This window comes from Asterias amurensis, chromosome 11 (genome assembly GCF_032118995.1).
Source record: "Asterias amurensis chromosome 11, ASM3211899v1".
Classification (NCBI taxonomy): domain Eukaryota; kingdom Metazoa; phylum Echinodermata; class Asteroidea; order Forcipulatida; family Asteriidae; genus Asterias; species Asterias amurensis.
The window spans coordinates 16,362,433-16,386,242 of record NC_092658.1 but is presented as its reverse complement, the minus strand read 5'-3'; the positions used below and the strand labels follow the sequence as shown (position 1 = coordinate 16,386,242).

General features: G+C 40.3%; 1 protein-coding gene across 1 annotated transcript; it reads right to left on the bottom strand.

Annotated features, from left to right (window-relative positions):
* Window positions 1-10: 10 nt before the first annotated feature.
* LOC139943940 (phospholipid-transporting ATPase ABCA3-like) lies at window positions 11-23,605 on the bottom strand. The gene is made up of 21 exons (XM_071940841.1): window positions 23,525-23,605; window positions 20,938-21,722; window positions 19,905-20,174; window positions 19,169-19,410; window positions 17,831-18,071; window positions 16,852-17,025; window positions 15,014-15,195; window positions 14,010-14,156; window positions 13,301-13,573; window positions 12,337-12,492; window positions 11,743-11,953; window positions 10,734-10,983; window positions 9,780-10,039; window positions 7,889-9,172; window positions 6,314-6,528; window positions 5,226-5,412; window positions 4,334-4,446; window positions 3,248-3,435; window positions 2,328-2,498; window positions 1,474-1,655; window positions 11-515 (listed from the first exon to the last, which is right to left on the bottom strand). The coding sequence occupies exons 2-21, from the start codon at window positions 21,302-21,304 to the stop codon at window positions 316-318; spliced, it is 5,313 nt and encodes a 1,770-aa protein (XP_071796942.1). The 5' UTR covers window positions 21,305-21,722; window positions 23,525-23,605; the 3' UTR covers window positions 11-315.
* Window positions 23,606-23,810: the final 205 nt, after the last annotated feature.

The window sequence follows — 23,810 nt, the reverse complement described above, 5'->3', positions numbered from 1 at the left end:
ACCAAATGGGAGAGTTGAGAGGGGGTCAGAGACTGGAGCCCCTCCCCTAGCCTTCTACCCATTACCTTCTGACTATCGTTGATCATCTTCCCTCTACATTCAGGCAAAGTTTCAAAGAATAGTTTGAATAGGCCTGACATTAATTGGGAAAAGGTCTATATTTGGGATGATTGGTTATCAATTCTGACCATAACAAAATAACTAAAGTTTGCACAATTTGTTTAAGCATTGAACAGTGCTCTATCAAAAAGTGAATATATGTACAACCAGTGAGACAGGAGCCCCTCCCCAAGCCTTGTACCCATTACCTTCTGGCTATCGTCTACTGTCTTCCCTCTGCATTCGAGCAAAGTTAAGGAAGACCTGCTCTAGGGTGGTCTGGCTGACGGAGTAGTCTTCGATGCCGCAGCTAGTCTTGGCCCGCTCCATGGCCCCAAAGACTTGGGCCCATGTGAGCTGTGTGTTGGTGATGTGGTAGTGGACCATACCTTGATGCTCATCTTTCAATTTGCTTCCTGCAATTTTAGCAACAACAAATAAACAGAAAACAATGTGAAAAGAAGGTCATAAATATGGTGGGTTTTTTTGCGGAGCGATAAAGGACATCACTTAGTAATAATAAGACTTTAGAGTCTGAGTCAAGGGAGTGTGGGTTCGAATCACGGTCATGCCACTTGCAAGGCACTTAACTATTACTGCTGTAGATGTTGTGGCCTAGTGGTTAACAGCATCGGACTCAAGCTCCGGTGTGAAACCGAATCAAGCTTAGAGTGTGGGTTCGGATTCCAGTCGCGACACCTTTGTCCTGAAGCATGACAATCACCCATGATGGGACGTAAAGCCAGTGGTCCTGTGTGTTGTGTAGCGCACGTAAAAAAAAAAACAGTGTCCGGGTGTGTGTTCCTTGTTTGATTGGCAGCATATTTTACCACAGCACCTTGTAAGTCATTACACATGTTACATGGTGCTATGTAAAAGGAGAAGGTCTCATAATTCAAACGTACACATGGTCCCAGATACCTTGCAGGAAAGTACTGAATGTTGAAGTGCCTTGAGTGTCACTGAGTGAACCATGGTAAAGGATATGTTATGAATAATTAGCAATAATTAGCAACCTGGCTGATGGCGTTGCATACCCCAAAAGTGTGCCTCCAATAGAACCCAACAGCATTCAAAAATCAAAAAAATAATATTCTTATCCCTGACGCATTTTTAACATTGATCATATCATTACGGCACCCGCTGCCAAAACATAGGATTTGAACTGCCTCTAGCTACCGGGCAACCTCGGTAGTCTAGTTGGCAAGACACTGCTCTAGAATTGTAAGGGTCGTGGGTTTGAATCCCACCCGAGTAACATGTCTGTCATATTTTTTCATACTGAGTATACAGTGCTAACACACATCGGTGTATATGGGTAAAAACCAAAATGTTCATTGTTTCAAGTGTAATTTATTTTGAATTTTGACTTACCAGGAAACATCTCTTCCATGAGCACTTTGAAGTTATTGAGTGTCTCACCATGCTGAGCCTTGGCTAGTACAGTGTAGCCCTGACCAAAGCGATACTTAAGATGCTGGACGCTACCTAGACATTTAAACTGGCCATTGACCATGATTGCCAGCCGTGTACATAGGGCTTCACATTCCTCCATGCTGCAAATGTGGAACATCAAAATGCAAGTTTTATTCAATCACATTGAAAATAATTGATTTATCTTCCATGTGGATTTATTTCATCTATTGAAGTAGTTGTTGCTACGAAAGCTCATGCAGTTTATATTCGTAATTTTTTCGTCTTTAATGCTCTACTACCACATTCCGTGTTTTATCTAACAGACTATGAGGCAGTTTTGTATTAAAAATAATTAAACATGATTAACTCTATATAGGATTTGAGGCATTGCATGGTGAGGTATCAATATATATTTGGTTTGCGGTAACACCATGTGTGTATCTACTTGCCAGGTAGACATGGTAGAGTTTGTTCTTAGTGAACTGTCTTGCTTAATTCTACTTCCGCGGAGTAGATTGTTCGGGTGATTAACTCTAATAAAACATTTAAAACACTCAAAACACCAAGAAAGTTCAAGACAATTCACTAAATAATATATAAATGTAGAATGTAATACACAAATTTAGAATGTAATACACAAAAATAACCAAAATGAGATTAAGGAGAAAGGATGGCAAAAGGGGTGAGGAGCAGGGAGTAGGGGTAGGTAGTATAGAGCGGAAGGGAGTAGTAGGTAGGGGCATCGGATGAAGTGGAGAGAGGGAGCTGGATAAAAATATTGGACTAGTATGACAATGGTGGTCTTTATATACCTGTGTGATGTGAGGATAATGCACTTCCCGCTGGCGCGAATCTGAGACAGGGTATCCCACAGTAGTCTTCTTGCTACTGGATCCATTCCCGTTGTTGGCTCATCCAAGAAGATGATTGGTGGATCACCCATCAGTGCGATGGCTGTACTCAACTTGCGCTTATTGCCTCCACTAAAACAACAGGGAAATAATAACAGACCAAATGAATAAGCTCTGCCTGCCTCTACCAGCAAGGATCTGGTATTTAAAAGGGTGTCTGTGTTTGCTGTAAGTTTAGAAACTTGGGTGTCCAAACTGTTCACTTACGCTACATTTAGTTGTAAATGACAGATAAAACAGGGTGTCAAACATTTTAAACAGGGTGTTCAAACAACACCCATACACCCCTCTGGCTAACACTATGCCTTGAATACACTGGGTTCAATTTCACAAAGAGCCAAGATTGATCTTAATTGCAAATCACTTTTAATTCCCATAAATCAAAGTTGGTAGTCGGTCAGTCTCAAGATCTGGCCCTTCACTCTAAAACAGACTCCCTGCAGAAAAGAAACCTCACGCGCAAAATTCTACATTAAATTCAATTAAAGACCCTCCTCTTCCGTAGCTCCTGACTTAATCAGTTTGTTGTTTTAGTTCAGACTATTGTTGGGCTGTGTCTCTCAATGGCACCAGGAGTGTCAAGTCTGAAAGACAGGGCACATAAATGTTTGCTATTATTATTATGCCACATTACAAATCACTAATGGCAATATTGAAAGCTCATCTGTGAAATCGGCACATGGTTTATCACAACTGTGAAGCAGGGCAACTTCATGAAGTGTGACATCACACATTAAAAGTTATGTCCATCAAAAATGTTTGATTTTATAATGCTGCAGCAAGACCATGAGTGACCCTTGAACTCTGACCCTAATCATTACCTGTACGTCTTGGTGAGTTTATCTGCATGAGGGTCAATGGTGAGTATCTTGAGTAGTCGGTTGACCTCATCTGGGATGTGTGCCTCAGGTACACCTCTTAATCTACCGTACATGGTGAGGGTTTCCCTACCTGTCATCTGGTCAATCAGGGCATCAAACTGGGGGCAGTAACCCATCCGTTGCTGGACCTATCAGTAAAGCAGATGGGATTCCCTTACAATGGACACATTTGACAACATAGTAGTACTTTTGACAACATGGTAGTACATTTGACAACATGTAGTACTTTAGTTCCAAAAGTAAAGCAGGTGGTATTCCTTTACAATGGACATGATTGACATAGTAGCACTTTTGACAACAAAGTAGTACATTTCACAACATGGTAGTACTTTTGACAACACGTAGTACTTTAGTTCCAAAAGTAAAGCAGGTGGTATTCCTTTACAATGGACATGATTGACATAGTAGCACTTTTGACAACATAGTAGTACATTAAACAACATGGTAGTACTTTTGACAACACGTAGTACTTTAGTTCCAAAAGTAAAGCAGGTGGTATTCCTTTACAATGGACATGATTGACATAGTAGCACTTTTGACAACATAGTAGTACATTTAACAACATGATAGTACTTTTTTACTACACGTAGTACATGTACTTTAGTTCCAAAAGTAAGCAGGTGGTATTCCTTTACAATGGACACATTTAAACCATAGTAGTACATTACTTCTAAAAGGCATACCCCTTAGATTTGCCCTTGAACAAAAGAAAAGTGTGTGCCTGTACATGTGTGTGTAACGCACAATAGAACTGCTTAGGCACAACAATTAACTAAGCCCAACAAAATGATGCTAAACAGAATAAGGTTAACAGACAAAGTATTACGTCAGCTGTACCATCTTTGACTGTTATCCTGTTCATTTTTGCCAAGTAGAGAATTGTTAAGCAATGTTTTTCTCAGGCATGATATTTGGTCCTTTGAAAAAAGTAGGAGCGTTTTATCGAATGAAGATCATGTCTGTTTTTTGCTGAAGTTGCTCAATATTATTGGGCCTAGAATAGAGAATAAAAAGCAAAATATTTACCCTTTTGATATCTGACTTAATGCTATAGCCATCAAGGTAAGCTGTACCAGCTGTTAGTGTCTCGTCACCAGTCAGCATCTTAAATGTTGTGGTTTTCCCTGCTCCATTCACACCTTGTGTAAGGATAAACAAAAAAATAAGAAAATAGAATCAGCTGTTGCAAACTGCTTACCAACCAAAAGGGCCTAATAAGGTATAAATGCAAAACATACTTAATGGCCTAACGTTTCAACCCTAGCAGTCTCTCTCAAAGGATTATTTTTTTAATTAGCTTTGATCCCTGCCACCAAATGATTTATTTCAGTAAATAGTCTCAGAACTAACTTTTCCACTAAATTCTACGGTCAAAGAGCCTTTAATAACAAAATAATAATACAAATAACTCTTATATAGCGCATTTCACAATAACCGTATCAGTGCCCTTTACATTAGCGCCCTGGCCATAGGGCCAATAACATCCCTTTTAATGTTTCTCAGCTCCCTTGGGAGTATACAACCTGGGCTACAGTTTATATCACTCCAAAGGCTTTTTCATTCACAATATCAACCTCTACCCTCCCAGGTCCCCTTTTATACCCCTGGGTGAAGAGAAGCAATTATAGGAAAGTATCTTGCTCAAGGACACAAGTGTTTAACTTCATTACACCTTCGTTATGGAATGACTTACCCTATCCATATTCGCCAAGCTGACTCTTCAGATTTCCAAGGGACTTTTACGGACTTATTTGTTTGAATCTTTCTTTTGTAACAATTGCTTTTAGTATATTGTCATTGTTGTATGCTTTGTGTAAGGCATAGAGGCTCCTGCATCATGTGCCATATAAAAGTCTTGTGTTATTATTATGTTATTTATATTATTATTATTATATTGCCCATAACCAATCATTCTTACCAAGGAGACCAAAGCATTCTCCAAGAGGAACTCCCACTGAGATACCGTCCACAGCCACCAGCCCTTGGCCTCCTCTCAAGGAGTAAACCTTCTTCAGATCCTTGATGAGAAGAGCATCCGTCTGATTCAACTCCTGGAGGGGTGTGTCTAGGATGCGGGACCTCTCACTGGCAACATCCTCATCAGCCTAGAATCAGGGTTATGAGAGAGAGAAAGTTATTTTGAAGATGGCATATTCTGAATTACTCGGAAGAAGAAGGGGAGTTTATCATGGTCTTGGGCCTAGATATAAGCTGGCAAGAGAGAGAGACTTATTCTGATGTTTGAACTTTCAGAATTTACGGAAGAAGTGCTTTGCAGTTACGAGCCTAGACTAAAGCCTTGTTCAAACTTCCTGCGAATGCAAAATGAATAGTTGGTACGCACTCTTATTCCAGTAGTGATGCAAAACACATTTGCTTTGCAGGAAGCAATTTACGGTATTTTTAACTGGGCTTGATGTTTAAACTTTCAGAATTTCTCCAATGAAGAGCTTTTCAGTGTAGAGCCTAGATTCAGAACTGTAAGAATTGTAACTAAGAGGAAAATATTATCAAGTTTAAATTGTCTGAATTTCTTGGGGTGAAGTGCTTTTCTTTGTAGAGCCTAGACTAAGTTTGCAAGAGAGAGAGACTTGTTCTGATAATTAAGCTTTTAGAATTTCTCAGGAGAAGTTCTTTTCAGTGTGGGCCATAGATTTAAAAATTGTAAGAGACTTGTTCTGATGTTTGAACTTTCAGAATTTCTTGGGAGAAGTGCTTGGAGCCAAGATTCAGAACTGTAAGAACTTGAGGCAGGTATGAGTACTCAAGGTGAGAGGGTCACAAATTAATCTTAATAATGCACAACACACAGGACCAATGGCTTTACGTCCCATCGAAGGATGAAGCAAAGTGTAATTGTCTTGCTTAAGGACACAAGTGTCTCGACTGAGACTCCAACCAACACTTTGCTGAACAGAAACACCAGAGTTTGAATTCGGTTCTCTTAACTGCTCAGCCACGACACTTCAAAAGGCCACAACACTTTCTAATCTTAGTAAGCCTCACCTCCACATTAATTGCTTTATTAGTTTCACTATACACCAGTCTCTTCTTCCTGCAACATAACACCTTCCTGATGCCTTGTATCATCTTCTTGAAGAGGTCTGAATCCACGACGAATACAAGCGCAAAGTATAGGACACCCTCAATGGCAAAAAATACCAGGTAGCGACCGATACCCTCCCCACTCCACGTCAGATACTCTGGGTTGTAGGAGATACCTGAAGGTGCAGGAAGCACATAATAATATTCACTACATGTAGTTCTTATATAACGCAATTTACAAAATGTATCAATGCGCTTCACAATTGGCTATCAAGAAGGTTAATAAATGTTTACCTTATACATGTTATATAGCTTCTGAGTGTTAACCCTATAGAGACCAAAGGGGCCAGAAACAGCTTGTACCAAAATGCTCATATCAGCTGCAAATAGCTGCAAGATCTGACCTATATGTACCGGGTGTCTCAAAAAAACCTATACACTTTTGAAATGGCTGCCGAATAAAAATAAACGATTCTGGGGAAAAGGGTTTTTGTTTATGGATAGCTTATGGTCTCAACTTTCATATGACACCAAAAAATCCGAAAATAATTCAAGGCTGGGTGAGCACTGCTCACTTTTGTGAAGTGTTTAAAATAAGGCTGTGCAGAAATTAGCGTTCCAATTTGAGAGCTTACAAAATTGAGGGTGATGTAATAAATTCATGCTCAAATACGATCAGTTTTGGTTTGCTGAGTGAAGTTTATGGTTTATTAAACCATTTTTTATATATTCATAAGTGAACAGGAAATGCATTTTTGTTCTTGTAGCATTGTAACTTTCCCTGGTAGACTCAGTGGTGTCTTCATGTGAGTCGCGATGGTGTGATGGTACATGTAGCAATTTCCATGTTACAAACTGTGTTTGTTTTTTAACATCTGTGACTTTTAATAAAAACCTTCATCCCGCATTTCAGTTATTATAAGATGAGTTGAACATTTCATTGGTTTTCTTAATAATTAGATGGGGATTATGTACAAAGATTGTTCAATAATACGTTTTTTTGAAAACAGGAATGTCAAAGATGTTGGCTACTTATTCTTCAGGTTACCCATTGACCTGAAGTAGCCGAAATCTTGGATTGAACAAAGGGAAGGCTAATTCCTGCGCAGCCTTATTTTCAACCCTTCACAAAAGAGAGCATTGCTCACACAATCATAAATTATTTTCGGACTTTATGGTGTCATATGAAAGTTGAGACCATTAGCTATCCATACACCTAAACCTTTTCCACCAGAATAATATACTTTTCATTCTGCAGCCATTTCAAAAGTGTATAGATTTTTTTGAGACACACGGTATAACCACTCAAACCAAATGGTCAAAGTAAAGCTCAAAACCTGAGTTGTCATTGTCCATTGATTTCCATGACAACATAGTATCAATGTTTCTAAAAACAGTCATTTTTCAGACACTTTACTAACAAACAATTGTGTTGATAGCTAAACAATATCAGCCATGTCTGGGCCTATGGTTATGGTTATACATAACTGAAACTATCTCTAAAGGGTTGATAAGTACAGCCTCAATAATCCTTACCTTCAATGTCACAGTACTGCTGGCTGTATGGAACGAATGACAGGCAGATGGTAATGTGAGTGTAGTGTATGTAGTAGACCTCCAGGGCAGCACCAAGACTATACAAAGGCATCAACATAAAGATCCAGTCCAGGAGCTGAGCTACATTAGTCAGCCCAAGCTCCTCAATCGACAACACTTTATAGGTAAAGTACATCAACATCGAAAGGGCAATGTTAATGATGAGGATACGGACATAGCCCGATGCAGGCTCCTTGAAGAAGAATGCTAGGAGGTAGCTGAACGGGATGACTGCCCAACCGTGGAGAAACAGAAGGAGGTAGAGATCCCAGATGCGACCATCCAGGGCGTAAGCATCCACTCTGCATGCCAGCATGAGGAGTCCAATCAGCACGCATGGTATCATGTAGTTGATGAGATCCCAGATGAACTTGGAGAACCAGAAGGCGACAGCGTGGACACCGCTGACGATCTGGAGGTGCTTGGCGTTGGTGTTGGCCTCCATGATGAGGAACACCCCAAAGGAGGAAGCCAAAAATGACATACCGAATACCATGGTGAATGCAATCATACTGCCCAGGCCGAAGCTGTCCGACTGCTCGGAAAACTGTTCTTCCACAGTCGCTGGGAGAGGATCGTTGATGACGTTGAAGTTGTATTGGTCGCCTAGGTAATACCTGGCATAAGCGTTGTTGATTGCGTTCAGTGAGAGAGGTGACGTGTGGTATGGTTGGTTATTATAGAATGCCATTCCAACAATCAGAGATACATTTCCCAAAGATATGTTACCGATGATAGGTTCGTCGTCGTAATATTCAAACGCTGCCGAGACAAGGTTCTTAGAATTGTACATGCCAACGCCATCCTCGCCCTGTGAGACTAAATAATCACGCATATTATGAGGAACTGATGTAACCTCATCAATGTCCACAACTTGCGTTCCTGTACCATCAAACTGTCGCAGGTACGACTGGCCTAAACTTTTCGTCACCTGGGAGGAAAAGTTTAATCCCTTTGAGAATTGAGCGATGCCTTCTTTGTACGGAGTAGCGCTTATGATTAGGGGTGGTGAGATGTACCACTGGGGTGACACAAGGAGTAAGACAACAGCGATGGCGGTGTTCAAGAGAGGTACGCAGAGTTGGACGGAGGCTAGAATCACGTTGCGTCTGCTGTGCAGAATATGCTTGACGAGCATGGCTCTGAACTGCTGCAGGTAGAGTTTAAGGCCGGTGTTCCGACGCTGCTTTGGTGTCAGCTGGCTCTTACTGGAGTACTGGCCACCTAGAAATAATAATGACAAGTGAGCAAGTGAATGAAAATCATGAAAAATGCATCTACATGTACAGCTCCAACTTACAAACAGCACAAAATGAAAAGGGTAGGGGATTCTTTGTATTTGGTTCTTCTTTCACTATTAATAAAGAATTGCAATCTGCTGCAACAAAGAGTGTACAACTCAAAACCTGTACATATTTTTTTTACAAGGGGGAGAATTCTTGACATTTCCATTTACAAAAGCAAGAGAAGCAGAGAGAAAACAACTTCAAGAAAATGTCCGTAAATCCATATTTCCTTTTTTTCAGTTTAGGTTTGATCCCTAAGGTCAAGGTTTAGGTCAAGTCTCCACGCTTCACTGAAAATTTGTATAAATTATTGGTTGAGCCAATTTTTTTTTACTAGAGCAGGTCTTGAAACTGTGACCTCTGGATTTTCCTAGGAAAATTATGTCCTGCGGATATTCTGTCCCCCATATGGGAAATAACATGCGCTGAAGGAAGATGATTCAATAGAGGGCGCTATCAGAAGAAGGTTTGTACACAGTTTGTGCCACATGGGGGACATAACGGCACTCTACCAACTGAGACAAAGATGTGCATATTAACAATACCTTGTTTGCCATCATAATCATTCGACATGGCCATGTCCACAAAGGCCATATCAGTGGTCTGAACTTCCTTGTGTATGTCATCCATTGATCCATAGCGCGCTGGCTTTGTGGTGGAGCCCGGGGTGGACTGTATCCCAATAGTATGCCCATTCTGCCCGATATGTTCCTTGGATGGTAGAGGGCCATTGGTTAATCGTTGGCTCGGTACTGAGTTGTGGTGTAGCTTCCCCGCCAAGGTGCTGTCAGAGTTTTCACCAACTCTGAAATTCAAGCAAAATAATAATACATGGTTCTTATAAAGCACTTTATCAAACCCCTAGGGGCGTATCAAATCCCTCAGTAGTTTTCCTGCAAGGTATTGTGAAGTGGAGCTATGTTTTTAAGTATGGGACCTAAAGCACCAATTTCACCAAGGTGGTGCTGTGGCGCAATATGCTCCCGATCAGATTAGGAACACCAGGGCGAACCCGTTCTCTTAACGATAAATGCACTGGGTTCTTTTACGTGCTTTACATAACACATGGGAGCTACAAAAAGCATGACAATTACATGTACGAGCCATTTTAATGGTTTTAAACAATCTGTAAATGTCTATGGAAAAACTGGCTTGCTGAAGGCTACAGAAAAGTTCTTTGAATGCTGCCTCAAATTTGCTGGGGAATGTGTATCCGCCACTCTTTGCTTGCCCAACCATCCTCTGGGAGCCCACTCAGGGTAAGGTCTTCTCCTGCGAAAAGATGTCTTTCTTTCATAGACACCCTGAACCGAGACACCGACTGGGCCAGCACTGAGGAATTACGCTCCTGCATGCTGGATCAAAACATCTGGACAAAAATCACTGGGCAGGCTCGAGCTACTAAACTAAATGGCACTTCACATAATGATGATGATGGTAATCAGATTTTTTTGTTTTTTACCCCAAAGCAAAATTTTAATTGTTTTCTTAATACTCACTTGATGAAGACTTCTTCCATGGTGGTGATGGATGCACCGTAGCTACTGATACCCAATGCTTTCTTGTTCTCCTCAAGATGTGTGAAGAGAGCCTCAAAGGTGTCCGAGGCCTCATTGGGCAGGATGAAGGACAGCTCAGCGCCAACGTTACTCTCCATGCACGCCGTGGGGATGTAGGAATGGATCAAGTCAGCCACTTGATTGACGTTACACTGAGGGGACTTGACCATCACCATGTGGTAGCCAACACCTGGAAGTGGACAAGACACACAAGTCAGGTCGTGGCGTGTGGTGGCCTAGCTCAACAGACCTCACCAGACCCAAGCTTTGATGTTGTCAACAGAAGAGTGTGGGTTCGAATCCCAGTCACAGTTGTGCCCTTGAGCAAGGCACTTAACCATAATTGCTCCGTAAAAAGTTGGGAAGGTAGTGAGACCTATGCTTACATCCTTGTTTTAAACCCAGGGGTTGGTGGCATCCTGTCCCTGGTGACAGTTGATTTGGGTCGATAGCCAAATTCAGTTAAGTGTAGCCCTGACCTTGAAGTGGCTGTTTGGCCTTGTGATATTAGACGATATCTCATTAAAAAAAATTTTGAGTAGCCAGGCTTAAAATTTGTTTCAGTTTGATCAATTATTAACCCTCCTATTATAAATGGTAAACTGTGGAGCCCACTCTTGTACCATCCAAACACTTTACCCAATTCCTCTAATCCTGTACACTTTGATCAAATGGTATTAGCTATACACCAATCCAGGTGCCCAACGAGCGCGCAAGTGTTGAGCACCGCGCACCATTTGCTGCGGTGTCTTCAGTGCCTAGATTATGCACAAAAAGACGCTGCAGTTGTTAGTTTTTTCAATAGAGGGCGCTACCAATTTTGTTTCGGCGTATTGATCCATACAGTGGAAAATCAAGCCAAAAAGTCTACCACAACCTCTTTGCACAAGGTCTTTTGCAGCTTGACTTCTTCCCTTGGTCTCAGAATATTTTTACAAGAATCACTCACCGTATTTCTTCTTAAGGAAGAGCGAAGTCCCACAACACTGGAGTTCTCCTTCAGCCATGATGGCAATGCGGTCACCCAGTAGGTCAGCCTCATCCATATGGTGAGTGGTCAGGAGTATGGTACGGCCATCCCGGTGGTTCTCTAGAAGGTCCCAGGTTGACCGCCGGGCATCAGGGTCCATGCCCGAGGTGGGCTCATCTAACATTACAACCTGATCAAGAAAAAGTTCAGCATTGTTTATTGTATTTGTTTAGTGTATTTGTTTAGTGGGCATTTTAAAACAAGTCTTGTTGGGTTCTGTAAATGCCCCCATATTGGTTCGCTCTGTATCCATTACATTGTATTATTTTTATTTCATTATTAATTTTTATTTCATTAACTATTTTTCTCAACCAGTTCTTGATTGTCTTCGACTTATATTATTTGTCTAATTATGTTTACTATTCTCCTTTTGTTCAACACTATGGAAATAAATATCGATTTAAATTGATGATTTAAATCATTGACCACACAGTCAATGATTTTTAGTTTAGGCAGCTAACCCTTCCCATTGAAACTGGGACCCCACCATGCAAAGATTCAAAACCTAGTTACCTTGGAGTCAGCGATCAGGGCAATAGCCACCGACAGCTTACGTTTCATTCCGCCAGACAGTGACTTGGAATATTGTTTCCTTTTATCCTGTAGACCTGTAGCTTCAATGTAGTGCTCAGTCTCTTTCTTTACTTCTGCTGTAGAAAGTCCTTTAAGCTGGTAGCGGGCAGGGTGCAATAAAAAAGAAACAGAACAATTGTGAATAAGTGATTGAAAGCTTTGATTGTGGTAGGTTCGAGTTCATGCAAAGTTGTCTAGATAAGGGGCTAGGCTTGCCTTTAATCAAGGCGCACGCGGCGGCAGCACCCCAAGATATGTCATGCACAAAAAAATACCAGTGCGAGTGGCGAAGTGCCTTTACATGTGGCGACTCGTTTATGTAATCAGTTATTCATATATGCACCATATATTATTATGTTACCCTCAGTATGTGACTTTTTAGCGCACCATTTGTGTGTGTGGGTGATAAGGCGTGTACTGCGGCGTGTGATGTACAGTATGGTGTTATTATTCTTATTGGCCAACAACTAATCACGCTCATGCATTACATTTCTCCCACCAAAATCTGTGGCAAAAAAGTAAAGAAAAACATAAGGCCCCCAAAACAAGTTGCTCAAGGCGCTCGCGCTGATCTTTTTTGTGTGTGCGTGATATCTGGGGTCGAGCTTGACATCTGCGAGTGCCGCGTGCGCCTTGACTAAAGGCTAGGACTAGGCTGGTTATATTCCTCAATTTGAAAGTGCCTTTTGGATATAAGCATGAGTTTAGTCCTGTTTATATAAGTAAAATCAATGCAATATGCCAGACATTTGTTAACCCTAATGGTTTTCTGAAAAAAACGCTACATAGCTCTTTCACCATCTTATCATTTTACATGTACGTAAATACCCAAAAGAACACCCCAACTTCTGGGGCTTGGGTTTTGGGGTTTTTTTTGGGTGGGGGGAGAGAGAGTATGATTTACCTTCCCAAAGAAATACAAGTGCTCCTCCACAGTCAGGTCATCATAGAGTACATCGTGCTGAGGGCAGAGTCCAAGACTAGACCTGACCCCCTCCAGATTGCCCCTGATGCTACATCCATTCAGGAAGGCCGTCCCGCTAGTCGGTGGGATGAATCCAGTCAGCATGGACATGGTGGTGGTCTTACCGGCGCCGTTGTGACCCAGCAGGACAGTGATCTGACCCTTGTACATGTTCATGGAGACATTGTTGACTGCGGATTTGTTCTTGAACACCTGCGTTGATAAAAGGAATAAGTAGTTTGTGGAGTATATATTTGGTTTGCGGTAACACCATGTGTGTATCTACTTGCCAGGTAGTGTTTGCTCTTAACAGAACTATCTTGCTTTATATTCTACTACTGCAGAGTAGTATCGGATTGTTCGGGAGACTTCTCAGTTCTGAAAAACACTGTACTGCTTGTTAACTACTACCATGGCGGAAGGTATAGAAAATTAGTTTGTGGAGTTTATAATCACTTTTTAGTATTAAACAACAAACTGAGATTGATGAAACTGTTGCAAGTTTTGTTGAGACCATTCAAGAACTCACTTTCGGCAGTAAAATAAATAACAAGAAGTCCCTTGATCTACGTATGACGATATTATTATTTGTGTTACTCTTAAACTGACAAAACCCAGCATAAATGCCTTGGTGATTATATATTGATACCTTGCTGAGATTCCTGATTTGTATTCCAGCCTTGATGTTGGTTGGTTCCTCCTCAAAGAACCCTGAGTTAGCACCTGGCAGCTGCATGGAGAAGCCATCTCCTTCTAGCACCTCCACAATGATGGGAGAGCCACACCAGTAAGATTGCTACATAAACAAACAGCAAGAATTAGGAATTGAGTTTCAAGCATATGTTTTACCACACTTTTACAATCTGATCTTTAAGTCTTTTAGAAAAAGAAAAACATTTTTTAAAGCAATCGCACAACATCGGTAAACAGTATTGTCCAAAGGCCCACACTTCATGTATCACAACTTACATGTATATATAAAAATAACAAACCTGTGAAAATTTAGGCTCAATCGGTCATCGGAGTCAGGAGAAAATAACGGGAAAACCCACCCTTGTTTCCGCACATTTCGCCGTGTCATGACATGTGTTTATATCGAGAATTGATAATTGTTTTAATGTTTTCTCAAAAAGTAAAGCATTTCATGGAATAATATTTCAAAGGAAGTCTTTCACCATTACCTTCTGTAAACCCTGTAAGTTATTTGTAAATCTGTGAACTTTAAATTTTTGTTCTGTTCGGAAAGTGTCCAATGGCTTTAAATAAGTTTATATGGAGGGTAACAGTAAACAAGTCAAACTTTCCCAAAGTCAAGTCAATTCTGAAGTTACACACATGTATTTTTTACTCAAGTCAATTCAAGTCACGAGTAATTTTTGTCCAATTCAAGTCAAGTAAAAAGTCAATTAGTTCAAGCCAAGTGCAAGTCATGTCAAGCATTTCTTTAAAAAGGCACTGGACACCTTTGGTAATTGTTAATATTTGAAGTATTCTCACTTGGTGTATGCTAACATGTGCATAAAATAAAAAACCTATGAAAATTATGACTCAATTGTTCATCGAAGTTGTAAAAGAATAACAAAAGTTGGGATACCTCAAGTGAGAATACTGGTCTAAGCGTAAAAACGAATTATAAACTGATTCCACCCTGACCTTTAAGAAGAAATTCCATCCTAGTGGTACTCCAAACTCTCCAGGGAAGACCGCCTCCACGTACCAGGTGAAGACGCCATAGAGGATGATGTCTAAGACCATCATCATCATAACCTGCAGTAACGTGAAGTCATCATCCACGGAGAAAGGCTTGTTGATTGTATCCCATTGGATACCTTCACCTACAACAACAAGGAGCGGAAACCATAACAAAAAAGGTGAAAATATTCAGTAGGCCTAATACAATAGAAATAGAACCCAGAGAATGCCAAGTGCGACTTTCTATGTGATTTCTCCATGAACATTGACCAATAGAAACACGTAAAAACAGTCTACATGTATGTGCATTCACATGATGATCCATTTGCCATACACACTAAAAACACATCTGTGCAATAAGGGTGTTTTATCTTTCATTGTTTTTATGCAACTTTGATGACTGATTGAGCCCAAACTTCCACAGGTTTGTTATTTTACATTGTACATGTTTTATATGCATAATGTCGGGATACACCATGTGAGAACACTGGTCTTTGACAATTACCAAAGGTGTCCAGTGCCGTCAAAAAATGTTGCAGATTTCTCCTTTATGGAATACAATAATGAAACAATGATCAAGCAAACTCGAACTTGCTCTAACTTAGTCCTAAATACCATAACAGTTTTCATTGTGTATGTTCGAGTATTAGTTTATCTAGTGTGTACAAACTTATTCTTTAACTATGTTGTGGCCCAATTGTAGAAATGGCCTAATTATAGTTTGGCCCTGGCCAACTGCAGTTAGGCCTGACCAACTGCAAATGGCTCTGATCAACTCCAAATGGGTCTGACCAACTCCAAATGGGCCAGCCCAACTGCAAATGGGTAGCCCAACTGCAAATGGGTAGCCCAATTGCAAATGGGTAGCCCAACTGGAAATGGGTAGCCCAACTGTAAATGGGCATGCCCAACTACAAATGGGTCAGACCAATTACAAATGGGCCTGGCCAACTGAGCATGGGCCTGCCCAACTGTGGCACAGTTGTTGTTTGTGTTAAAAGGGCCTGCCCAACTGCACATGGTCCTGCCCAACTGCGGCACAGTTGTTGTTGGTGTTACATTGGGCATATAGTGTTTGCCTTGTCCTTCTGTGTGTGTGTGCAGGTGTGTGCAAATGTCATCTTTGCCCGAGTGATTATTCAAGAAGAAATAGAAATAGAACACGGAGAATGCTGAGTGCGACATTCTGTGTTTGATTTCATCATGAACATTGACCAATGAAAACACGTAGAAACAGTCTACAAATGTATGTGCATTCACATGATGATCATATTACCATACACACGTGTCACATAGTGCGATAAGCCGCGTCCACAGACGATTTTATATGATGCGCTAATTAAGTACAGTGCTGTTATTATTATATTAATAATAACTGAAGTAGTTGGTGGGGATAGTGACTGAAAGAAAATCTGTCTACTGGGCCACATTGGGCAATATACCTTGTGGGGTGTTGATGCCGCGCGGTCTAGTACACCAGACCCAAGCTGTGGTGTTGTCAGCAGCAGATTGGGTGTTCGATTCCCAGACATAACACTTGTGGGAATTTTTAATTTTATTTTAAACAATTTGTGAGTTTTTGTACAGATTTTGCCTGGTTATTGTTAACTCCATTTTTCTTAACTCTGTAACAACTTTGTAAATTTCAATGTTGTCAACCTTTTAGTTGTTTTTTATTCAGATTAAATAAACCATTATTAAAAGCCAACAGATGCAAATTGGGATGTGAAAAGTGCATATTAAAAACTTATTATTACTATTATCAAAAAAATATATACAATTATAAAAAGACACTTTACCTGTGCCTTCAAAGAGTGCAATAATCTGAGCTCCAAGACCCATGGCTGTATTTGAGATGAGACAGGAGGCAATCTTGCCTGGTAATGACAGACCCTGGTAGAAGAGAAGCAGGAAGTAATAGGGCATGTAGGAGATGAACCAAAACACACCGGCTGCTACTGCTGCAGAGTTTGCTGGAGAAGCAGAAATAAAATAGTATTAATACATCATTCTTGCAATGCGCATTTCGTCAAAGGCAAGACCACAACGTGCTGTCAGGCATGAAACTTACCTACACAAGCAACCCTTTACAAGCGGCTTGTACCAAAATGCCCATAGCCACAAATGGCCGCACGGTTTAACCCACTTTTATTCACATAAAGAGGTCTAAGTAAAGCTCATGTACAGATATGAAATTTTTCCAGGTAGAGTATGTTGAGTATCTCAATCTAAACATTACACAACACTTAATTTTGCAGTGCCCTTTTTATCTTTTGGTTCAATTCACAGGGTGATGCATGTAACTTGAATGTGTAACCAACCAAACATTGCCCGTGTAGAAACACAGGTTAATGCATATTTTGGTTCCCGCGGTGCATTTATAATGGGTGAAGGAGAAACTTTACATTTTTGTATACACTATAATATCGTTTGAATGTTTTATACCACTTACTATTTTTATAATGTGGGTTACTGCCGGACACCTTTGAAAAACAGTGTTATGCACTAACTTTGAGTTATTATTTGAGTGAAAATTCACCTATTTCTCAAAAACTATGTTACTTCAAATTTGAGGAAAATTGCTTTCTTTCTCAAAAAACACATTACTTCAGAGGGAGCCATTTCTCACAATGTTTTACACTATCAACCTCTCCCCATTACTCATTACCAAGTAAGGTTGTATTATGCTAATAATCATGATGAGTAATTACAATAGTCCCCTCCCCATTGCCTTTAACTGAACCTTTGATAAAGTCAAACGACATTACTCGCACTCACCTTTACTGAACAGTGAACTTATAGCAAAGCTGTACATGATGCTGAGAACAGCGTACAGCATCAAGAAGACAAATATGATAGAGGGGTCACTGTTGGTGACTACGGCCGCATTGAGGTCACCAACCTTGATGCAAAACATCATCGTCATCAGAGAAACGGTGATAATCAGATAGATGAAGTATTTGATGAACCATGCTGACCAGTGAACCCAGTTGGACAGACCCATCATTTTCATAGATTCCTGAGTGGGTGGTGGGTGGGGGGGGGGGGGAAAGAATGACATGTTTACTGTTAACAATCGGAATCTGGTTCTGGATAAATATTCTCAATGCTCTAATTGTAGCCAAACAAGAAGGGAGGATGATGAAGAAATGTCAGTTTTAGATGTGGGAAGAAAACCCCCGAGAATTATTCCAAGGAAACACCCACACAGTCAAGTAGGGACTGAAAACCTCAACCCACATAGTGCCCCCGGTGGGATTCGGGTCCCAGAGGTGGAAGGGAGGCAAGATATCACTACACCAATCTAAGGTAGACAAATCAGTTTTGGGATAGGGCTGGTCTCAACATACAAGTCACAAGTAATCCAGTGGTTAGACTGCAGGACTTGCATTTACAAGGTTGTGGGTTCGAATCTCTAAAGCTAACCACTGATTTCACAATGACTAGAGTAAATATTATTGTCTAGTTTCAATCACAATTTCTCGATTAGAAACTAAAACAACTGTTCAGTTTAAGATGTGGGGGAAAAACCCCAATAAGGAAAACCCACGCAATTAGGTAGGGACTGAAAACCCGAGCCACATGCAAAGCTATGATCTGAGGTGGGATTTGAACCGAGTCTACAGAGGTGGGAAAGAAACCACTGAGGCCTTCTGATCCCTTTATGGTTAGTTGAGCCATAAAATTGGAGACTATTAGACGGGGCTATTAGACAGAGAATACTTCTGGGTAATTTGCTTAGCAGGAAAAAAAGTCACAGCCTCTTTGGCTTATGATCCACTTCCAGATTTCTTCTTGCTTAGCAACTTTGTGTGCTGACTAGCTTTTTAAATGATATTCAGATATTGGACACACAATTGTATTTATTGTTGTATTGGCCATTTTAAGATATTTAGATTCTTTGGGTTTCTGTTCATTTTGTATTTTATTTATTCATTTTTTGCTTTCTTGCTCCTTTTATCCTGTTTATTATTATGTGAATTTCATTATTTATTATCCAGTCAGTTTCCCTTGTGGTTTATATTAATTATTTATTGTACATTTTGCCTTGTTTTTGTCAAATAAATAATAATAACTGTAATAATTTAACAAGATAAATAGAAAGCTGTCTTGTACCTTGAGTCTCTTCTCCTTCTCATAGGTAACACTCTTGGCGATGTTGAGGGCTACGAGCACCAGACTGACCATTATGAGATCAGGAAAAGATGACTGAAGTACGATGACGTAGAGGTCTTCAAAATACGGAGGGTACGGGTACCGCTGCATCAATGTAGCATGGTTGAGACTGGCGCCCTGAAACTGGAGAACAGCCATGTCTATAGCATTCTGTAGAGTCAGGAAACCCTCACGATAGTAGGCTGTTAAGATAATACAAAAACAAATTCAATTTAAAATAGCATTTCATTTAGTTCAGACGGCTTTTTCAAACACAATATCAAGCTCTCCATTTTTACCCCTGGATGAAGAGAAGCAATTAGTAAAGCATCTTGCTCAAGGACACGTGTCATGACCAGGATTCAAACCCACACGCTGATAACTTAACCATCAGAGATTGACTTTGATGCTCCAAACCACTCGGCCATGACACCCTAATAAATAAAAAATACAAATCCTGTTCACATTACTTGATTCCCCTGTGGCTGCCCCGGGAAATAATGATAGGCCTTTTCACAAAAAAGCGGTAAAATCCCAGGGTATATTTGAAACATGCAACCAGAACCTAGTGGAATAGGGACACAGTGTGAAAGTGCACCGGGATAAAAAAAATACATGTGGCCTCCCCAGGGCTAGATTCCAAGGAGATGTGTGAAAGGGGCTACAGAAATAAAAGGAGAGTGCTAAAATCCCCTACCTGGTACCCCTCCATACATATCATCCTTGTTTCTGGGTCCAGGCACCTGGTAGAATGGAAACAGATCATCTGTCTGCCACTGGGACATGCTGTTCTCATTCTCCACATTCCTCATGGAGTTACTTAGGCGGATGCTGTAGGTCATGTTGGGCGGGGCCGTTTGTCCGTCATCTGTGAAGTCGTTCTTGAAGATGATGCCACCGAGGATGTTATTTGAGGAGGAGAGTATCATCGCCTCAAGGAGTTCCTCTTCGGAATCAAAACCTACAGCTGTGGGGAACAAAAAAGGGGGAAAGTTGAGAATCACATTCTTGCAAGGCCCACTTCCATAAAGCTGTCAAGCAGAAAGCAAATTTCTTGGCAAAGCAAAAAATGACAGAGGTACCAGTCTGAGCAATTGTAACTGTATGGTGTTCTGATGACCTATTTTTTCTGAGCAAAAGTTGTTTGTGCTAAGCAATTGTTTGCGCTTACAGGCTTTTTGAAATTGGGCCCTGATCATCTCTTACCTTCATTCATAACATGTACAATTGCGTTCTATTTACGTCAATGATCTGGCAATGAACACAACAGTCTTGGAAATTTCCTCTGAACTGTGTGCCCTCTTTTTCTAAATTTTAGAGAAACATCTAGTAACAATAACAATAAAATAATAACATTGAACATTTCAAGTGCGCCATCTGTCTATGGTGCAAAAGAACTCCGCTGTACACAAAGACAACCAAAGTTTGAAAGCTATGGTTTTCCAAACATGTTTTGAGATGTGTCTTAAATTACACACACATACACTAGACTTTTATATAGCGCTGTTTCATTTAGACCACAGCGCTTTCACAGACAATAAATTTAAAACAAGTATCTGTTTGTCTGAGTTGAAGTAGGACGCTGTTCCAAAGAGATGGTCAGGCTTGTGAAAAGAAATGATCACCCCTGGAGTGCCATACTTAAATGTTACTTTTTGCATTCTTTCATATTTGCTTATTTCAGTTTGGAAAAACTTTCAGAGTCAGAAAACTCAATGATGCTAGCTTACCCTCTTCAAGTTGTACAGGGTTGATAAGAACAAACTGCCCACTCAGTCTGTCCACAACTCGCTCCATAATATCATCAGCAGCAGGACCTCGAGGGGCATAGGCAATCCTCCAGTAGAATGGAGGCAGGGTGGAGTTATCCGTTACATTCGGAGGCAACAGCGTCTGTGGAAGCTGGTTGATTGCAAATGATCCGTACAAGGTTGGATTCTCGAAGGTATTGAAGTCGACAAAACTCCGGATGATCAAGAGGAGAGCGGCAAAGATGAGAGGGATGAGGATCTCAAAGACGGTGACGAGGACACGGCGAGACTGGAGAACCCAGTTCTTCCATGAGAGGAGACGGAACTGGTTCCAAGTTCTCCCCATCGTGAACTGAATACACTTGGGATTTTATACTGTGGATTTGGTTCCAGGCCTTGAACTTTGCTCTTAAAGGGGCACAGCAACTTTCCTCTGATAAGGGGCACTTTTATGGGGAAAATGTAAGTTGTATTGGAACCTTGCAGAACCACCATAGCAAAAGCGTCAGGGCATCAAGGCAATTGCTGTGGGTACCTTGGTTTGAGCCCTGATTTTCAAAATAAATATATGTACAGTGTTAATTTTTATATTATGGCCCACTGGAAATATATGGCTGCTAATGACGGACGAAGTTTGTTCTAAGTAATCTTATCAGATTGTTTTATAACTTGGTGAAAGATAACAGGGTTGCTGCTTCTCATATCCTCTCTAACGGAACCATTAAGCCATGCAGATGGGTGCAATCCATGCAGCTGTACATTGTCTGTGGAAAAAATAATAAGGTAAATAAAAATGTGTATTGATAACAGTTTCAGAACTGAAAAAAAGACAAATAGGGCAAAATGTGTTTTTATTGTTTTACAAAAAAAAAAAAATTTGAGAAAGATCATTCAAGTTTGCTTAAAGCCATTGGACCCTTTCGGTAAACAGTGTTGTCCAAGGCCCACACTTTGTGTACCACAACTTCTATATCAAATAACAAACCTGTGAAAATTTAGGATCCATCGGTCATCGGAGTCGGGAGAAAACAACGGAAAAACCCACCCTTGTTTCCGCGCATTTCGCCGTGTCATGACATGTGTTTAAAATAAATCCGTAATTCTCGTTAACGAGAATTTATATTGTTTTGCTGTTTTCTCAAAAAGTAAAGCATTTCATGGAATAATATTTCAAGAGAAGTCTTTCACCATTGCCTTCTGTAAACCCTGTAAGTTATTTGTAAATCTGTGAACTTTTTTTTTTTTTTCTGAACCGAAAGGGTCCAATGGCTTTAAAGATCACATGGTATATGGAATTACAGAAATCTTCTGCATCCCGTCCAATAAGGATGAAGAAATGATATTCTGACAAACTATATTTTTCTGTATTCCCAGATTTATCTTTATGAAAACTTGACGCACAGATTAACGCAATATGCAGTTTTGGAACAGTTGTAAATGTACATTTTGTGTTACTTAGCTAACGATAGCGCAATACTGGGAGTTAGAACAGCGGAATACCAAAGGGTGGATTGGGTTGTGTAATATCGGTTTATACTGTTCATCACTGCTTGTTGCTATGAGTCCACCAATCAAGGCTTCAAGTTTGCTTGAAAATAAGTACTTTTATCTTGACTGAACAGACATTAGCCAAAATACAATTAAAGATAATATAATGTATGTTTGAACAATGCTTGAGTCAACATACTCTGGAATCTCACATGTACATGGTATGTGTGAATGGGTAATTTTACAGTGATAAATTGATCCATTGAATCATCGAACTTTGAACTTCCTAACATGCCTAATCGGTACTGGATGGCACAGAAGAGGGGTTAGTCAACTTTTCTTGGCTAAGCGTGGAAAAAGCTTAATGACCAGCACTGCTAAAAAACATCCTACACATTGAGAATAAAACAAAACTTTTTGGTAGTTGTTTTGCTATACTGGACAGAGTGTACTTGGTGCTGTTACCCCATGGGTGGGTGTTCTTTTTATCAATTAAAAGTTAACTGTGAACAACACAACAAAGACCGTTTATTAATTATTTTAAAACGTTCAACCGACGACTATACAGTAAAATTTTATTAACTCTAGCATAGCGAATATTGTAAAAGTCCCTGCCCTTTCTCCCAGCAAATAAATATTCTGCTGACACATACATACAAGACAACGCCTGCAGGCTTGCTACGTTATGAAAGCAATGGAGGTAAATGCCTCCATGCCCCTGGCCATTGCCTTGGTGCCCCTTGAAATGCTCCAGTCAAAAGTTGTATTTCCCTCAATTAATTCATATAACTGCCATTAACAGTAATGGAAGTATCTGGCTTGCAAGACACCTGGCATTCATGGGCCCTATTTCAAAGCTGCTTTTAAGTTGCTTAACAAATTTGCTCCGGATTTTCAGCTATTATCTCAAAAACGCGATCACCTTTTGAAATTTGCACATTGAACATTCGAATGGTTCCATAAACCAAAGGTACACATTGCTTTTAAATGACTAAACCAACTTAAAATCACTCAACTAACTGAACATTTCTACATGTATATATCTCAAAATGTTTCAAAGTTTCAATCATTTACTTACCACTCAAACCCCTTCAGTGATGAACTAAACAGTCCTTTAGCAGATATTCATTGCGCCATCTCTGCTCGCCATATGCAGATATTGTTGTCTTTATTATGTAAGTCGCCTTTTGGGACATGTGACTGATGGGACTAGTCCAGTCCATTTTCGCTGAACTTTGGAGCGGCTTATGAGTATTATCTCCACAATAATCAAGGATTTGTTTTTTAATATTTAACTGTGTCTCATGATGGAAACATGGTAGCAAGTGGCTACTTTGCATATTCAGTACCTCCTTTTTAAATAA